Source organism: Eurosta solidaginis, chromosome 5 (genome assembly GCF_040869045.1).
Source record: "Eurosta solidaginis isolate ZX-2024a chromosome 5, ASM4086904v1, whole genome shotgun sequence".
Lineage (NCBI taxonomy): Eukaryota > Metazoa > Arthropoda > Insecta > Diptera > Tephritidae > Eurosta > Eurosta solidaginis.
The window spans coordinates 157,699,037-157,718,315 of record NC_090323.1 but is presented as its reverse complement, the minus strand read 5'-3'; the positions used below and the strand labels follow the sequence as shown (position 1 = coordinate 157,718,315).

At 35.8% G+C, this 19,279-nt stretch overlaps 1 protein-coding gene across 11 annotated transcripts in view; it reads left to right on the top strand.

Annotated features, from left to right (window-relative positions):
- Nucleotides 1–19,279, top strand: part of LOC137254516 (prominin-like protein) — a 94,756-nt gene that overhangs the window by 42,790 nt on the left and 32,687 nt on the right. For all 11 annotated transcript variants that reach the window (XR_010954016.1, XM_067792237.1, XM_067792234.1 and 8 more), the window contains 6 exons: nucleotides 1,254–1,994; nucleotides 13,446–13,590; nucleotides 13,686–13,814; nucleotides 17,889–18,076; nucleotides 18,159–18,323; nucleotides 18,384–18,508. Coding sequence is in view for 10 of the 11 variants with exons in the window: in XM_067792237.1 (XP_067648338.1) it covers nucleotides 1,640–1,994; nucleotides 13,446–13,590; nucleotides 13,686–13,814; nucleotides 17,889–18,076; nucleotides 18,159–18,323; nucleotides 18,384–18,508 (1,107 nt within the window). In the remaining variant the exon portion in view is untranslated. The remainder of the gene's footprint in view (nucleotides 1–1,253; nucleotides 1,995–13,445; nucleotides 13,591–13,685; nucleotides 13,815–17,888; nucleotides 18,077–18,158; nucleotides 18,324–18,383; nucleotides 18,509–19,279) is intronic.

Here is a 19,279-nt window from a genome sequence, read left to right as displayed (position 1 = left end):
AACGAAACTAGAATACTCAATTATTTGTATTTTACAAACTCAACATTCTCCGCAACAATCAAGTTAAGCAAAAACCTTATCATTTAATATTTCTTGATTTTATTTACCTTGCAATCAATGATTGCACCATTGTGTAATTGGATTGCAATCAAATTTGATCGATTTTATTATGATTGCGAAAATATGCAATCAACAATCATCGATTATAGAAAAGTTAATTTCACTTCATTTGCAATCATTTTGATCACAATAACAATTATTCAATTAAATTTAAGCAAAACAATCAATTACTGTTACTCCGGTTTCAACTTTAATTTTGAATTAGTAATTACCAATTGCGCCGAAAATATGATTACCAATAAATATGTAGCGTTTATCATTATTACAAAAATCACAAATCAGAGTGCAGCCATCGGGTGCAATGAGTTTTCATTGCCAAATAAGGATTAAAAAAAATAAAATAAATATAAGGCGCGGTAACCTCCAAAGAGATTTCAGGCGGAGCTTACATTACAGCCTGGAATTATTGATTGCATTCGATTTGATTGTAAGCACATTCATTTGCACTTAATTGGAATGCAATCAATGCAAAGATTCTGAGATTTTATTTTACTGATTTTGCGACCAGGGGGATAATTTATACATATTAAAACAATTAAAATTTGGTTTGGAGACAAGCAGGTCTAGGCGTTGTGCCAACGCAAAGTTACACTAAAGATGGCACAACGCCGAAACCGATTTATCTCCAAACCAAATTTGACAATGGATGACGTTAAATCGTTCCAATATACATCAATTTTGAGACGAATTCAAACGCTATTGAACAACATTCGAAAGTGTTCATTGTAGTCAATATGTGATTGCAATCATTTACTTTTGAATGATTTGCAAATTACAATCTCGAATCTGATAAATTTAAAACCATTGATTGCAATTAAAAATGACTGCTGTTGATGATTTTTCAAAAAAAAAAAAAATCTCGAATCATCGTTTGCTGGCGATTTGATAACTACTTTCGTTTCCACTGGCGTGATTGCAATCATTTACATTAGACCGATTGTATATTAAATTTTTATGTAGAATTGATTGCAATAAAATTCGATTGCAAAAAATTAAAATAATGTTTAAATGAATTTGAAAAAAACTTTAAAAATGTTACCCAAATTTTAAAAATATGAATAACAATTCGTTGAACCTATTAGTCCCGCACATCTCTAATAAATATTTTTCTGCACATTTAACTCTCTTTGCAGTACATTCAATTTGTAGTTAATTGCTGAGGCGTTGCTGCAAGTCAGTACGGAGCGCATCATTTCTCCGTGTGCCAAATCTACAGCAACATAAACTATCACATCAATCCGTCATTGACTTATTCATCTACTGACTTACATACTAATTTATCTACGCACGCAGGCAACTGCATAGCTTTGCACTTTAAAGCTGAGGAGATAAAATTAATTGAAAAATAAAAACGCGGATGTCATTGACAGCAGCGGAAGCAGTGTTGGAGAATTAAAAAAATATTGACTAAAAATAAAATTAAAAAAAGAAAGGCAAAAAATAAAAGTATTCATGTTTTAGATAAATTGGGAGAAAGCGTCGCTTTGTAACTTCAAAAGTATCTTAAAAACACATTAAAATGCAGCAAAACACAACAACTGGAAATTCGATTTATGTCGAATCTATGAATATAACAACAATGGAAAAAAATACAGTACAGCGCCATAATTCAAAAAATCACCTACGTTGCCATATCTCCTGCTTGTGGAGCATGCTTTTTGCCGTTTTAATGCTAAGCATTTTCTTTGTTAGCGAATCGCAAGCCTTCGATTTGGGTAATGAATTAAATCTTAAGCCTACAAAGTATTCAGAATGGACTAAAAATGTCACGTACGTTAGCTCAACAGCTTATAATGCGCGTGGCATGCAACCGTTATACGATATTACACATAAAGTTATATGGTTTTTCACTGGTGAACATCCACTGCCCGAAGGTGAGTTATATACGTAATACATTTTGAATCATATTTGTCGTAATACTAGCTCCAAAATATTGTAACGAATTTTGGGAAACTCCGCTTATTTTACACCTTCTGTCAACGTTCGAATCGCTAAACTGTTGAATAAATAACTCCAATATTCAATAATGCAAAATGGTCTTTATTAGACTACTGTGAAAGTACTTCACTTATACTTCACAACCAATAGCGTGCTTAAATCAAAACTGATTACTGACTACTAAGCTTACTCTGCTTTTATACTCTCAGTTTTCTCCTTCATCCATTACTCCTAAGGTCTAGTCATTTCTCGAAACTGTATTCCAGAACAATTGTATCTCTTACTTGGTTATTAGCTATATACATGTATGTTTGTAGTTTATAGTCTCTCGCATAGGCATATGCGTGTGTATATGTGAGTACTACTTCGGCTGATGATTACATGTTTTTATGAGTAATTCGCCGTTGCCTTGTATGTATGTGTGTAGATGATGATTGATTTGTTTACGTACATAATGCTTATTATCGGCATAGTGATGGTAATATTACTTAGTGATACTAGTATTCGTCACTATATTTAAAATAGTACGGGTATTGGGAAACATGCAGTCATTTTGGGGTTAAGCCAGATCTCTTCTGCCCATACGTCTATATCGTCCACATCTGGGACAGTAGTAGATGTACGACATCCACCTCCTAATTGGTTCGTTTACTCCCATCCTGCCTGTTCCCCAGAAAGCTGCAGAAGGAACTTCTATTCGCAGTACTTCATGTAGCGCAGTCTGTGGATTTTTGCCGCAGATACGCATGATGTGCCGGACAAAGGGGTAACTCGTATGTGAGACTGCCCGACTTCTGACGAAGCCCACACTTGTTTTTGTCCTGTTTTTCTACTGTTTAACTGGTAACGAACTGGCGCTAATCGGAGAGCAGAGCGGGATAGTTGGTAGCCACACTTGTACATCAGCGTTCAATACGACTGCACAAGTTAAGAACGCGTTCAAAAGCTTTGCAAAGGTGTACGATTGCCATTTCGTAGGACATCACAATTAGAATAGAAGTATCAGTTGAAAGCACTGCACAGAACTAGCACTGGTACGGTCTGTTAATGAGATAGTTCTTGCTAGTGACCTCCTTCCAAACTTCGTAGTTCATTGCAGTCGGTAGAACAACCGTAGGGACTTTGTCCGTACCATGCTAATTTTTAGTTTTATCGCCTCTGATACCGAACCTTAGTTTTTCCCCTGCGCTTATGTCTTCCACGGATTAATTGCAATAGCACCGGCTGGTTAATTCCCTGGATATATTCCTTGAGAACTGCCCAGTCTTTCACACCGGAGGACCTGGGTTCTGCATCTTATGTCTTCATGAAATATGGCCCTATATTGGAAAATTCTCTTGAGATCCGGCCTCGCATCTTATTACTCTGCAGTCACTGCAAAACTCCTCATTGTTGAAGAAGAGAACTAGGGTTTTTGCTTCTTCATTTTGTACTCAATAACCATTTCAGATAGGCTTTCTTCCCCAGAGTTGCAAACAGCCAGAAATTTGCCTTCTACTATTGCTCCTCGTATTGACAGGGACAATTTGGAGTTGATCTCTGCCCATCTCGCTTCTATGTAGTGTGCCTGGCCGATACTTCAGTAACAGTGAAAGCGGCCCCGTTCTGTTTGCTGAATCTACCCTTTTTGACGCTGTGTTCGTTCATTGTTTGCGCTTAATTCATTTTTTATCGTTTCGTTTGAGTTTGCGGGAAATATCTTACTTCTTGACGAATGCCTCGGATATACTATTGTGCCTTCTGGCGCCCTGATTTTCAGACAAATACGCGACGCTGACAGATATAAACATATTGCAACTAATAAAAGCTTAAAGGTTACGATGGATAAGTCATGTTATGCGCATGGATGAAGACGCTCCGGTCCAGAAAGTATCCATATCGGCATCGGTATTTAGAAGCAGAGGTATGGTAAAACTTTCACTGAGCTGAGAGGGACTGGTGAACGATCTCATTTGGTGCTCCCAATTGTCGTCAGTTATTGTTAAGGAGATATAACTGGTGTGACATGTTACGCTACGCACAAAAGTTCCTAGGTGCTTAAGCGCCCATTGGTGGTAATTATGGTTATTTAGGAGGGGTGGCATAAGGTCAACAGCCATAACTCTTTTATGACCACTTTAAATTACCACAAAATCAATTGGAGTTATGACCATATGAAATGGTCACAATGTCGAACTTGAAATGGTACAATGCCAGCGATTTCAATATTATGACCATCCTGCTCTTCCGAAATGGTCATAAAGTCAACACTTTTCTTCTCAGGTGGTCATAAGGCAAAGTATTTTTCTTTGCACGCCCCGTATTACAATTTTAACAACTGTTGAACAACAGTTATGGCTCATTGATTTCGCTACATTTTTGGTCAGTCGAATGAAAAGAGAATTTTTTTATTTGAAATTTTCGGGTGCGGTGTTACTTTTTCTAAATTTTGCTCCCATTCTAAAAATCGGATAAAAAGAGGAACACAGATCCTCTATGACTGTCCGCGCGATTTCTTATTGAAAACTTTCGCCTGTGGTGCTACTTTTCTTTATTCAGGTTCTATTACAACGCAAAATCGGATTAAAGGCTGGAGCGGGAGGACTCTTTGGAAATAACAAGAACATATCCAACTAAACTTCTAACTCATCCTACGGAACGTTTTTGTTTTTGTGCTGATATTGTTGTAGCGATAAGGACACTCCCAGAAGGTTTTGGGGAATGTTATCGATGTTGATGGTCTTTTGCCGGATGCACATCCGGTACGTTCCGGTAACAAGCACCATTAAGATACTAGTCCGGCCATCTCGAGAACGATTTAGATGACCTCATGAAACTTTCTAGGCCATACCAGTTGTTCCGTCAGATGAAAAAATTACCCCCACTTTCCTTCTTTGTAGTCTTCAAATGCCAGCCCACATTATATGTTCCAATACCTCACTTGTAAAGTGGATGCTCTCTGAAGCACTTCCCCAGCACTATATTATATTAAGTTATGAGAGCTATTATTATTATTGATAGGTCTGGAGGCACTGAGACCTTTGTGCAGATCTATTTTGCATGACCTTTCAGCCTAATTTTGTATTTGGAGGCTCTTGATGTATCAAAGTACCTCTTCAGGCTTTTTACTCCATATCACAGTTATCAAGTTTTGAGAGTTATTTACTAGTATGAATAACTTCTGCCAATTTTTGACCAAATCTCTTAGGTGTTGATTGATAAATATTATTATACTCAGTTGAGCAGAGCTCACAGAGTATATTAACTTTGATTGGATAACGGTTGGTTGTACAGGTATAAAGGAATCGAGATAGATATAGACTTCCATATATCAAAATCATCAGTGTCGAAAAAAAATTTTATTGAGCCATGTCCGTCCGTCCGTCCGTTAACACGATAACTTGAGTAAATTTTGAGGTATCTTGACGAAATTTGGTATGTAGGTTCCTGGGCACTCATCTCAGATCGCTATTTAAAATGAACGATATCGGACTATAACCACGCCCACTTTTTCGATATCGAAAATTTCGAAAAATCGAAAAAGTGCGATAATTCATTACCAAAGACGGATAAAACGGTGAAACTTGGTAGGTGGGTTGAACTTATGAAGCAGAATAGAAAATAAGTAAAATTTTGGACAATGGGCGTGGCACCGCCCACTTTTAAAAGAAGGTAATTTAGAAGTTTTGCAAGCTGTAATTTGGCAGTCGTTGAAGATATCATGATGAAATTTGGCAGGAACGTTACTTGTATTACTATATGTATGCTTAATAAAAATTAGCAAAATCGGAGAACGACCACGACCACTTTAACAAAAATTTTTTTTAAAGTGAAATTTTTACAAAAAATTTAATATCTTTACAGTATATAAGTAAATTATGTCAACATTCAACTCCAGTAATGATATGGTGCAACAAAATACAAAAACAAAAGAAAATTTCAAAATGGGCGTGGCTCCGCCCTTTTTCATTTGATTTGACTAGGATACATTTATTGCCATAAGTCGAAAAATTATTTACCAATCCTTGTGAAATTTGGTAGGCGCTTAGATTCTAGGATGATAACTGTTTTCTGTGAAAAAGGGTGAAATCGGTTGAAGCCACGCCCAGTTTTTATACACAGTAGATCGTCTGTCTTTCCGCTCGGCCGTTAACACGATAACTTGAGCAAAAATCGATATATCTTTACTAAACTCAGTTCACATAATTATCTGAACACACTTTGTGTTGGTATAAAAAATGACCGCAATCCGACTATGACCACGCCCACTTTTTCGATTTAGAAAATTACGAAAAATGAAAAAAATGCCATAATTCTATACCGAATACGAAAAAAGGGATGAAACATTGTAATTGCATTAGTTTATTGACGCAAAATATAACTTTAGAAAAAAACTTTGTAAAATGGGTGTGACACCTACCATATTAAGTAGAAGAAAATGAAAAAGTTATGCAGGGCGAAATCGAAAGCCCTTGGAATCATGGCAGGAATACTGTTCGTGGTATTACATATATAAAAAAATTAGCGGTACCCGACAGGTGATGTTCTGGGTCACCCTGGTCCACATTTTGGTCGAAATCTCGAAAACGCCTTCACATATACAACTACCACAACTCCCTTTTAAAATTCTTATTAATACCTTTAATTTGACACCCATATTGTACAAACACATTATAGAGTCACCCCTGGTCCACCTTTATGGCGATATATCGAAAAGGCGTCCACATATAGAACTGGGGCCCACTCCCTTTTAAAATACTCAATATCACCTTTCGTTTGATACTCATAATGTACAAACGCATTCTAGAGTCAACCCTGGTCCACCTTTATAACGATATCCCGAAAAGGCGTCCACCTATAGAACTAAGGCCCACTCCCTTTTAAAATACTCATTAACACCTTTCATTTGATACCCATATCGTAAACAAATTCTAAAGTCACCCCTGGTCCACCTTTATGGCGATATCTCGAAAAGGCATCCACCTATAGAACTAAGGCCCACTCCCTTTTAAAATACTCATTAACACCTTTCATTTGATACCCATATCGTACAAACAAATTCTAGAGTCACCCCTGGTCCACCTTTATATCGATATTTCGAAAAGGCGTCCACCCATATTACTAAGGCCCACTCCCTTTTAAAATACTCATTAACACCTTTCGTTTGATACCCATATTGTATAAACGCATTCTAGAGTCATCTCTGGTCCACCTTTATGGCGATATCTCGAAAAGACGTCCACCTATAAAACTAAGGCCCACTCCCTTTTAAAATACTCATTAACACCTCTAATTTGATACCCATATCGTACAAACAAATTCTAGAGTCACCCCTGGTCCACCTTTATGGCGATATCTCGAAAAGGCGTCCACCCATAGACTTAAGGCCCACTCCCTTTTAAAATACTCATGAACACTTTTCATTTGATACCCATATCGTACAAACAAATTCTAGAGTCACCCCTGGTCCACCTTTATGGCAATATCTCGAAAAGGCGTCCACCCATAGAACTAAGGCCCACTCCCTTTTAAAACACTCATTAACACCTTTCGTTTGACACCCATATTGTACAAACGCATTCTAGAGTCACCCCTGGTCCACCTTTATAACGATATCCCGAAAAGGCGTCCACCTGTAGAGCTAAGGCCCACTCCCTTTTAAAATACTCATTAACATCTTTCATTTGATACCCATATTGTATAAACGCATTCTAGAGTCATCCCTGGTCCACGTTTATGGCGATATCTCGAAAAGGCGTCCACCTATAAAACTAAGGCCCACTCCCTTTTAAAATACTCATTAACACCTTTCGTTTGATACCCATATTGTATAAACGCATTCTAGAGTCATCCCTGGTCCACCTTTATGGCGATATCTCGAAAAGGCCTCCACCTATAAAACTAAGGCCCACTCCCTTTTAAAATACTCATTAACACCTTTTATTTGATACCCATATCGTACAAACAAATTCTAGAGTCACCCATGGTCCACCTTTATGGCGATATCTCGAAAAGCCGTCCGTCTATAGAACTAAGGCCCACTCCCTTCTAAAATACTCATTAACACCTTTCATTTGATACCCATATTGTATAAACGCATTCCTGAGTCATCCCTGGTCCACCTTTATGGCGATATCTCGAAAAGACGTCCACCTATAAAACTAAGGCCCACTCCCTTTTAAAATACTCATTAACACCTTTCCTTTGATACCTATATTGTATAAACGCATTCTAGAGTCATCCCTGGTCCACCTTTATGGCGATATCTCGAAAAGGCGTCCACCTATAAAACTAAGGCCCACTCCCTTTTAAAATACTCATTAACACCTTTTATTTGATACCCATATCGTACAAACAAATTCTAGAGTAACCCCTGCTCCACCTTTATGGCGATATCTCGAAAAGCCGTCCGTCTATAGAACTAAGGCCCACTCCCTTTTAAAATACTCATTAACACCTTTCATTTGATACCCATATCGTACAAACAAATTCTAGAGTCACCCCTGGTCCACCTTTATGGCGATATCTCGAAAAGGCGTCCACCTATAGAACTGAGGCCAACGCCCTTTTAAAAAACTCATTAACACCTTTCCTTTGATACCCATATCGTACAAACAAATTCTAGAGTCACCCCCGGTCCACCTTTATGGCGATATCTCGAAAAGGCATCCACCTATAGAACTAAGGCCCACGCCCTTTTAAAATATTCAATAACACCTTTCATTTGATACCCATATCGTACAAAATTCTAGAGTCACCCCTGGTCCACCTTTATGGCGATATCTCGAAAAGCCGTCCGCCTATAGAACTAAGGCCCACTCCCTTTTAAAATACTCATTAACACCTTTTATTTGATACCCATATCGTACAAACAAATTCTAGAGTCACCCCTGGTCCACCTTTATGGCGATATCTCGAAAAGCCGTCCGCCTATAGAACTAAGGCCCACTCCCTTTTAAAATACTCATTAACACCTTTCATTTGATACCCATATCGTACAAACAAATTCTAGAGTCACCCCTGGTCCACTTTTATGGCGATATCTCGAAAAGGCGTCCATCTATAAAACTGAAGCCAACGGCCTTTTAAAAAACTCATTAAGACCTTTCTTTTGATACCCATATCGTACAAACAAATTCTGGAGTCATCCCTGGTCCACCTTTATGGCGATATCTCGAAAAGGCGTCCACCTATAGAACTAAGGCCCACTCCCTTTTAAAATACTCATTAACACCTTTCATTTGATACCCATATCGTACAAACAAATTCTAGAGTCACCCCTGGTCCACTTTTATGGCGATATCTCGAAAAGCCGTCCGCCTATAGAACTAAGGCCCACTCCCTTTTAAAATACTCATTAACACCTTTCATTTGATACCCATATCGTACAAACAAATTCTAGAGTCACCCCTGGTCCACCTTTATGGCGATATCTCGAAAAGGCGTCCACCTATAGAACTAAGGCCCACTCCCTTTTAAAATACTCATTAACACCTTTCATTTGATACCCATATCGTACAAACAAATTCTAGAGTCACCCCTGGTCCACCTTTATGGCGATATCTCGAAAAGCCGTCCGCCTATAGAACTAAGGCCCACTCCCTTTTAAAATACTCATTAACACCTTTCATTTGATACCCACATTGTACAAACAAATTCTAGAGTCACCCCTGGTCCACCTTTATGGCGATATCTCGAAAAGGCGTCCACCTATAGAACTGAGGCCAACGCCCTTTTAAAAAACTCATTAACACCTTTCTTTTGATACCCATATCGTACAAACAAATTCTAGAGTCACCCCTGGTCCACCTTTATGGCGATATCTCGAAAAGGCGTCCACCTATAGAACTAAGGCCCACGCCCTTTTAAAATATTCATTAGCACCTTTCATTTGATACCCATATCGTACAAACAACACATTCCAGGGTTACCCTAGGTTCATTTTCCTACCTGGTAATTTTCCCTTATTTTGTCTCCATAGCTTTCAACTGAGTATGTAATGTTCGGTTACACCCGAACTTAGCCTTCCTTACTTGTTATTACTAGCTTTACCCGGCGTACGTTGTAACGCCCGAGATCGAATGAATTTTGCGTTATTTCTTCTGTTTTGTTTGTTGATAATTTAGTTTATTGTTCTGTAAATTGAATTGAATTTTGTTCGCATATTTGGTGAAATTTTCGTTTGAAACAGTTTATTATTGTATCTTATTGTAATGCAAGTGGGTACACAATATTTTTGGTTTTTTCGTTCGGTGCAAAGATAAACAAATTTTTTGACGTTCCAACTCTAGAGCAAGCAACATATAGCTGGCCATGGGAAAAGCATGGACTCTCTAAATTTAATCCTGCAACAGTAAGCACTTGTCCTTGTGCTTTGTTGATTGTAATTGCAAAAGCGAGGCGTACAGGAAACTGTAAGAGCTTAAAATTGAATGTCAAATCTGTAGGAATTATTGGGATCCGTGGTATGAGCACATCTTCACCTTTGCTTTTACCGCTGTTGATTGTTGCTTCGATTACATTCGGCATTAATTTCGTAACGAAAAGTCTGGTTCCATTGCAAAATTTTGGTGGGTCTAAATTCGGAAGAAGCATGATTGGTGAGACAATTTTCAAACTTAATATATGCGCAGGCATTCCAGGTGGTTCTAAAGAGTTTAGAAATTCAATTGGATAACTCACAATTTGATCTTCATATGTAAATCGATTGACAGATTTATATTTCGTCACTTCACCAGGAATTTGGTTGTGAATGCGATCATTGATTTTATTAACGATTCAAGGTTCGATTCGAGTTCAAGGCCAGAACAATAATTTTTTTCTAATGATAATTATTGTTATTTTTTAATTTTTCTAAATTTGAAAAATTGTATTTTGTTTTTGGAATATTAAGTAGAAAATTTTTCAGACAACCTGCCATAGCTGCGCAGATAGATCCATTTCGAAGGGTGCTAAGCCTTCATCATCAGAACGCTTTAGGCACGCTGCGCTAACCATTTAGCTATACAGCGGTGGTTTGTTTGACTGGCAAATTTGCTACTTCTATTCCTTTTACCAACTATATTTAGCACCCTTCGAAATGGATCTATCTGCGCAGCTATGGCAGGTTGTCTGAAAAATTTTCTACTTACTATTCCAAAAACAAAATACAATTTTTCAAATTTAGAAAAATTAAAAAATAACAATAATTATCATTAGAAAAAAATTATTGTTCTGGCCTTGAGCTCGAATCGAACCTTGAATCATTTATCAATAGGCCGATAAGAACAAAAACAATTGATTTTATTAACATTATCATTTTTTGGAGCTAAGATTGCTCGTTCGAATAGCCAAAAAAAAAAAATTATTTAAAATTCTTAATTCTGAAATATGAGAAACCTTCGTCTTGATCGAAGGAACATATAGCCAAAATTTGGTGATGGTTGAAATGTAGGAAATACGTTTCCATAGGCAAACATAGAATTTTTATTATTATGGATGATGTAGATTCTTAAGCTGCCCAGACGTCCTCCTTTTAGGAGGATTGTCCTCCGAAAATGCAGCTTGTCCTCCTAAAAATTCTTGTCCACTTTTGTCCTCCTTTTTGACAAAATTGTCGCTCTATGTTTACCGGGCACAAACGCAAATGTTGAAAGAGTATTTTCAATATCTAATGATATATGGACTAGTGAAAAGTCAAGACTTGATGTGAAGACTTTAGCAGCAATGATAATTGTTAAATGTAATATTGATTTAGATTGGGTTGGGGTCAAAATTCTGCTTTTTTGGAATTTCTGCATTCATAATTCGGGAAGTCAAAATTCTGCCTTTTTGGAAATTCTGCATTCATAATTCCGGAAGTCGAAACACCGGAAATCAATATTATGGAGGTTAATATTCATATTCTGGAAAAAGCTGATCCAACACCGGCTGCGCCATGCACAGTAATTCTGCGTAGAACACCTTTCTGCATAGGCGGCCTTCGGCCGCGCTTATAAAAAATAACCCTCGGCTACGCCATGCCAAGTCCAGGTGTGTGGTATAACCGTGGCTACCGCCACGGTGATGTCCTTCTGCGTAGTACACCCTTCTGCGTAGGCGGCCTTCGGCCGCACTTTAAAAAAATAACCCTTAGCCGATCCAACACCGGCTACGCCATGCCATGATTCCGGAATTTTGACTTCCAGAATTTTGTCGACGCAGAATTTTGACTTCCAGAATTTTGACGGCCTAGAATTTTGACTTCAGAATTTTGATTTTAGAATTTTGACCGTTTCCCATTTAGATTGAATGTCGTTCTATAACTTATTAAAAAATAATGATGGTTTATTGAAGAAAATTTTTTTTTTTGTGCTAGCCATTAAAAGCAAAAATATGGAAAAATCTATATTCAGTACCTTGAAATATGTACGTATGTATATCAACATTGACTAACATAGAATTTTTTAAAATTCGTTTGTCGCTATTTACCTGTTTTTAGTTATATAAACTGTGAATTGTTTTTGTTTAAAACAGTGCTCGTTTTCGTATTTTATATATTTCTAAATAAATAAATGAAAAAATAATTTGTGTTTTTTTATTCGGAAAATTTGTCCTTTTTTGCCAAAAATTTTTCTCATCTTAGCAATTTTTATGTTTTTAGTACATTTGTCCTTTTTCTCCAAAAAATTGTGGTCAGCTTAATGTAGATAGACTGAAGCTAACAAATTTTTTTAACGACGGCAGATTACTAAACGTCCATAAGCAATAACAGCCAAACTCAACAATGCAGTCAAACTTTAGGTGTTACAATAACCTAAGTTTGTACGGCAGCCATAGTTCTAAAAAATCCCATTTGTAGGGAAGGTGCCACGCCCCTTTTTTCACCATTCCACATTTTACTGGAGGTGTTAGGACTTAACGTCATATATCTCCTTACCAATTTTCATTATCCTACCATTACTACATACAGAGATATGCAGTATGATATATTCCATTTGTATGGGAGGTGCCACGCCCCCTTTTCCCAATACCACATTTTCTTGGTGGTGTTAGGGATTGACCTCATATAACTCCTTACTGAATTTCAATGTTCTGGCATGTATACCTTCAAAGTTATGCAGTACCAAAGATTCCATTTGTATGTGAGGTGCCACGCCCCTTTTATATATAGAAATTATTTTTAGCCTAAAACCTTCCCGTTGCTCGAAGGAACCTATAACCAAAATTTGGTGATGATTGAAATGTGGGAAATACGTTTCCATAACGAACATACACACACACAGAATATAATTTTTTAGATTTAGGCTTCAGTTGCGATTTTCAGCCTGAATTGCAATTTTTCTGCCCCTTAAAACTAAGTTCATTGTATTAACTTGAAATAAATATGTGCTAAAAATAAACAAATTACTAATTTTATTCCTACATTTTATTTATTCTTTTTCCCATAGGTTACATTGTCGTCAAGGACACAGATATAGAGTTTGGTCCGAAAGTTGAACGTAATGAATGGATTGATTTAATTAAACATTATTGGTTAATATGGCTAATTGTTTTACTGGTTGGACTGCTAATTGTTGCAATGCCAGTGATTGGGTATGAAATACATAAATAAAAACATACATTTTTTCCCAGAACCAAAGACATGTATTAACTAAAATTCTGCGTTTTCCCCTGTTCTTATTTTAAAGTTTATGCTTTTGTTGCTGTCGTTGTGCTGGTGCTTGTGGTGGACGCTCTGAGCCGTTTGACAAGAAACATGACACTTGTCGCCGTTTTATCTTGGGGTTTTTACTGATTATATTGGCAACAGGTTTATTGTAAGTAGAATATGCTATTTGCTTGCAACATATTTACTACATTTCTTTTAGTATATCGCATACTTAAGTGTTGAGCTACCCTTCAGGAAAAATTTTGAGGCTTTTTCACTACTTATAATATTGTAACGAATGTTAGCAGCACTGAGCGATGCTATCGTCTCTAAGCCGATGCTAAGCAGTGACGTGAATTCACATCCATAAATCAATCACTATGAATCTACATAAACGAAACAATAATTGCGTCTACACATATGTACGATGTACGTATACGAGCAGCGGAGAGTCAATGCACAAACACGTGCATATATCTGAGATACTCCTATAAGTATGCAATGAGAAAAACTATAAAATTGTGCAATTGTAGTTACAGCTGAGAAGTTTGAGAGCTGGTGGACTAGTAGATTCTGGAAGCGCCTTGAAGATGCGAAGGTTGAAATCAAAGAGTATAAAAGGCGGTAATTGTAGAGGCGCTGAAATTCAGTTTGATTTGAGGTTTCGATTGAGACGCTATCTAGCGAGCAATAGCAGTATTATTTTGAACAGTAGAGTTTCATTTGAGCTATCAATCAGTTTGATTATTAAGCAAGCTATTCGTTGCACAGTTTGGATGTTATTGTGAAGTACTTTAATAAAGGCCATTTTGCATTATTACAAATTGGAGTTATTTATTCAACAGTTTAGTGATTCGAACTTAGCAGAGGATTGCAAATAAGAGGATTTGCAAGTAAATTCGTTACAATATGTATGAAATTAATAACCTTTCTAAACTTGTATACTTAATTGGATAGAACATACTCAGGCTTGTACTAAATTCTCATACATTTTTGAATGTTGATGTCAGTACTAAATTTTTGTATTAAAATTCATATTCTATCTTCAGCGAGTACAATAGTGGGATAGTTTTCGGATCTCGCCTCTATTTATTCCAAGATTTGATTTTTTTGTAATTTTTTGTGTGAATAGAAGCTTGAATTGTTGTACTAAACTATATTTGCTGATTTTTTATTTTGAAATTCAAGCTTAATTCGATATGCTTGTACAAATTTTTTTAATCTTTGGATGTTAAAATTCCTATTTAGTATTAAAATTTGGCGATTCTAATAATTATCAAACTCAACAAACTTTCTAAACTTTCATACTTAATTTTATAGTACTCAGTTCGGGAAAAAGCGTGTTTAGTAATTTTTGATCTTTGATCTTCTTCAACGAGTACAATGGTGTAACAATTTCCTGATCTGCCTCCATTCGTTTTAAAATTCCATTTTTTTCTTGTTCTTAGCAGATTTTGATTTTGTAATTCGATGTGCTTGTTATAATTTTTCAATGTTCCGATCGTAAAAATTCTATTAAGTACTAATTTTTTAGCTATTCTAATAAATATCACATTCAACAAACTTTCTAAACTTTTATAGTTAATTTGATAGTACAAAGTTAGTAAAAAAAGTGTGTACTATACTCTCGTAAATTTTATCCACGTACATGCCTGTACGAAATATCTGTATCAAATTGCATATTCCATCCATATTTATTCCTTTTCGAGGAGGGTTGGACCCCCCTCCAAAAATTTAGAATTTACCTAAAAAAAAACACTTTCTTATAGCCTTATCTTATTCTTTTGTTCACAATTGAACATACCTATATTTAAATTTCTTATCTCCTTCAAACCATGAAGCAACCTTTCCAAGAAAATTAACTTTGGTGTAATTCACTTGAATTCATCTCATACAAAGTTTGATAAAAAAATTCGAACTTTACTGCAGCATTCGTCATAGAATCCCCCATCTCTATTTAGTCCCTCCCTAAAACAGTAGACACGTGGTCTAAAACGTCTTTATCCTTTTGCTTTTAGCCATGTTCTGCAACCCACACCTCATACAATTCCCTCTTTGTGATCGTCATTATATCAAAAGGGGACCTACGGGGATGAAGAATCATTTGAGTTATATGCAATAATATCTAATTATTGTAGAAATTTAAAAATTATTGTGGTACAGCGTGGTTCAAACTTTTGGCAGGCTTTTCTTTTCACGGTTTTATATATTTTCAGCGCAAAAATAATACACATTAAAAAACTCATAATTTCGTAAAAAATACTCAACCAAAAAACTTTTGAACACTTGCAAAATAATATAGTTACTTGTAGATTTTAAATAACCAAAAAATATTGTAACGAATTTACTGCAAATCCTCTTATTTGCAACCTTCTGCTAAGTTCGAATCACTGTTGAATAAATAACTCCAATATTGAATAATGCAATAATGGTCTTTATTAGACTACTTGAAAATAACACTTATAATTCGCAACTTATAGCTTGCTTAAACGAAACTGATTTTCAAAATAATACTGCTATTGCTCGCTAGATAGCGTCTTAAATCCAACTGATTCTCGCGCCTCTACTGTTGCTGCCTTTTATTGTGTTTGGTTTCCTCGTTGACATTTCTAGGCGGTTCTGTTCTAGAATCTACTAGTTGGTTATCTGCTATAATTATAACTACAGATGTACGTGTATAGCTCTCACATGCGTGTGTATTTGTGAGCGACACTTCCACAATTATAATTGCATATCTCAGATAAGATATCTACATGTGTTTGTGCGTTGCTTCTCCGCTGCGTGTACGTACATATGTGTAGACATAATGATTGAATTACTGATGTGCATACAGTCACTGCTTAGCATCGGCTTAGAGATGGCAGTACCCCTTAGTGTTGCTAATATTCGTAACAATATTTTAGCTTTTGTTTCACCAAAAAGTTTTATTTAATTTTAAGCCACGCGCTATTTCACTTCTGTAAATTGTACTACTTAGCGCGTCATCAACAACTCACAGTTTGACAGCAGATTATTCAATGAAGGACAATAATTATAAGAAATGATAAGTACCGTTATATACTGTGATAATTTTAAAAACAAACTGCATTCAAATTTCAAAAAAAAAAAAAAAAAAAAAAAATTACGTGTAAATTTTTACTTTATCGCGTCTAAACCAAGCAAAAATGCCACTGTGCGCCGTAGAGTGCTGGTAGCGTGCTACGCCTTCCACACTGTAGAGCCGTGCAAAGCAACATAAAAAATTAAGAAACACGTTTTTTCAGTTAGAAAAAAGTTTTTCTAAGCAGGTTCGCCTCTCAACAGTGATTTGGCAAACACTCCGATTGTGTTTCTGCTATGAAAAGCTTCTTAGAGAAAACTCATCTGCCTTGTAGATGCCGATGGGAGTCGACGTAAAACATCTAGGTGCGGTCCCGCAAATGAAAAAAAAGGAGCACGATGCAAAATGAAAGAGAAAGAAGCTCGGCCTAAAACTCTTCGGAGGCAATCGCCCGTACATTTATTTATTTTTCTTGTTAGGACTGTAATAAATAACATAACACTAAATTCGATAGCGTCAAGAGTTTTTTATTCCTATATATATTTTTCGGTGTTTTGATTTTTGTACTAAATTGCATTACTATGTTTTATAGTACTAAACTTTTTGTTTAGATTGTCAATAACTGAATGGCAGTACTAAATTTGTGGAAATGGAGTCGATACTTATTAAATTACAGCTGCTTTCAATTTTCGATACGTTCTTTTCAGTTATATATTTTTTAGTACAAACTCAATCATACTAAGAAATATTATTTACTTGTAATAAATTTTTAATTCCACCTTCGAAGTTTTGATGTTTGTATTAAATTAAATTACCAAATTTATTAGTACTAAATTTTTTGATTGGCTTTTAAATACTTTAATTACCAATATATAGGCTTGATTGTGTACGCAATTAGTACCAATTTTTTTAACTGTAACTTTAACGGGTGAAAAAAAAAACAAATTCAGAAAAGCGATGGATAAATTGTGTTTTTATGTTAAATTTCTGCAGGGTATGTTCACTTGCGATATGTACATATATACAATACACATAAACTTCGGAATATAATACCTGAGCGGAAGAAAAGTGTTGTGTATTTATTGGTTTACATTACCCATAAAGTGGTATATCGTATTTATATCTGCTAATTCTATCCCCCTCATCGCCTTTTATCATTCATTCTTATTAACTCGTTTACATTTGTAAATGAATATTTCTTAGATTCGGTGTCATTGTCACATTTGCAACGAATGCTTATATCCAACAAGGCATTGAGAGTAGCACAAATCGTGTACGTGATGGCAGTATTGATACATGCAAATTCCTTGAAACAACATCTGAGCAAATCGATCATGTCCTTATTACTAATTTTAAACAATTATCTATACAGCTGGATAACATTCTCCGAGGTAATTTAGCAAATTAAATAAAAAAATAATGTTGTACAAAACTTGTCTTTTATTATTTGGTTTTCTATTTTCATTTTAACAGAAACGTCCACATTCATTATAAGGGAATTGGAGAAAAAATCGATGGCTGTTTCTCTTATTTATCTAACAGACTTTCTTGAAAAACTGCCACAACTTAGATTAAAATTACAAAAAATGAAGAGCATCACCAATGAGTTACGTGTTTATGCATCACAATTGAGCGATGGTAAGTTTGAATGTATGCCACTTTGTCTGCGAATTTTTATTATTATTTTTTTTTCCAAAGGTTTGCGTGGCGTAAAACGTGACTTACTTGTAATGCTTACAAAGTGTAATAATAAGGCATGTCAGGATGTGCTTAACAAATATGAAATCGGAAAGCTTGATGCTAACGGTATACATTATGATCAGGTAAGTGATAAAAATAAACATTAATATATGCTATCTATTTTGTATATGAATAAATACGAGCTTTAAGAAATAGATAATAAGGGCTACTCCACTCCGCCTTCCTGTTAACTTTAAGTTCATCCCTAACAAATTTTGTTTCATTTCAATTGTGACATCTGAAGCCGCAATATATTTAAACCCATAATTGAGTTAATTTCGGAATCAATTCCGAAATGAACTCGGCCTCTTGCGGAATAGTTTCGGGAATATTTTTGGACAAATTCCAGATAATTTTTGTATTATCTCATTATAATTTGACTTGCCGATAATTCCGCAATGCCTTCAGAAGTAACGTGTCAGAATTTTTTCACGATGAGTTAAGGATTATCACTGAATCCCTTCGGAATCAATTCACTACTACCGAGGGATCAATGGAAGAGCTTTTCGGTATCAATTCGGAATTGCTTTCGAGATGATTTCATGAATGATTCTTTTCCGAATAGATTAGGGACTTTTTCGCAATTATTATTTGGGAACTAGATCCGGACAATTTTATGAAAATTCCTGCAAAATTCTTGACTGTTTTTGGTACCATTATGCGACTTTTTAGGGATGATTTCGAGATGGATTTGGGATTATGTCGAGACTGTTTCGGAATTATTTCTGAAATCGAGCATGAAACAAGGAAAAAATGATTATTACATTTCTACAAGGTGTCGCTAATTTAAGGGGAAAGGTTTGTTAGAGAATAATGCTCCTGATTACGCGGTTGCGCGGGAACTTCTACTCCTA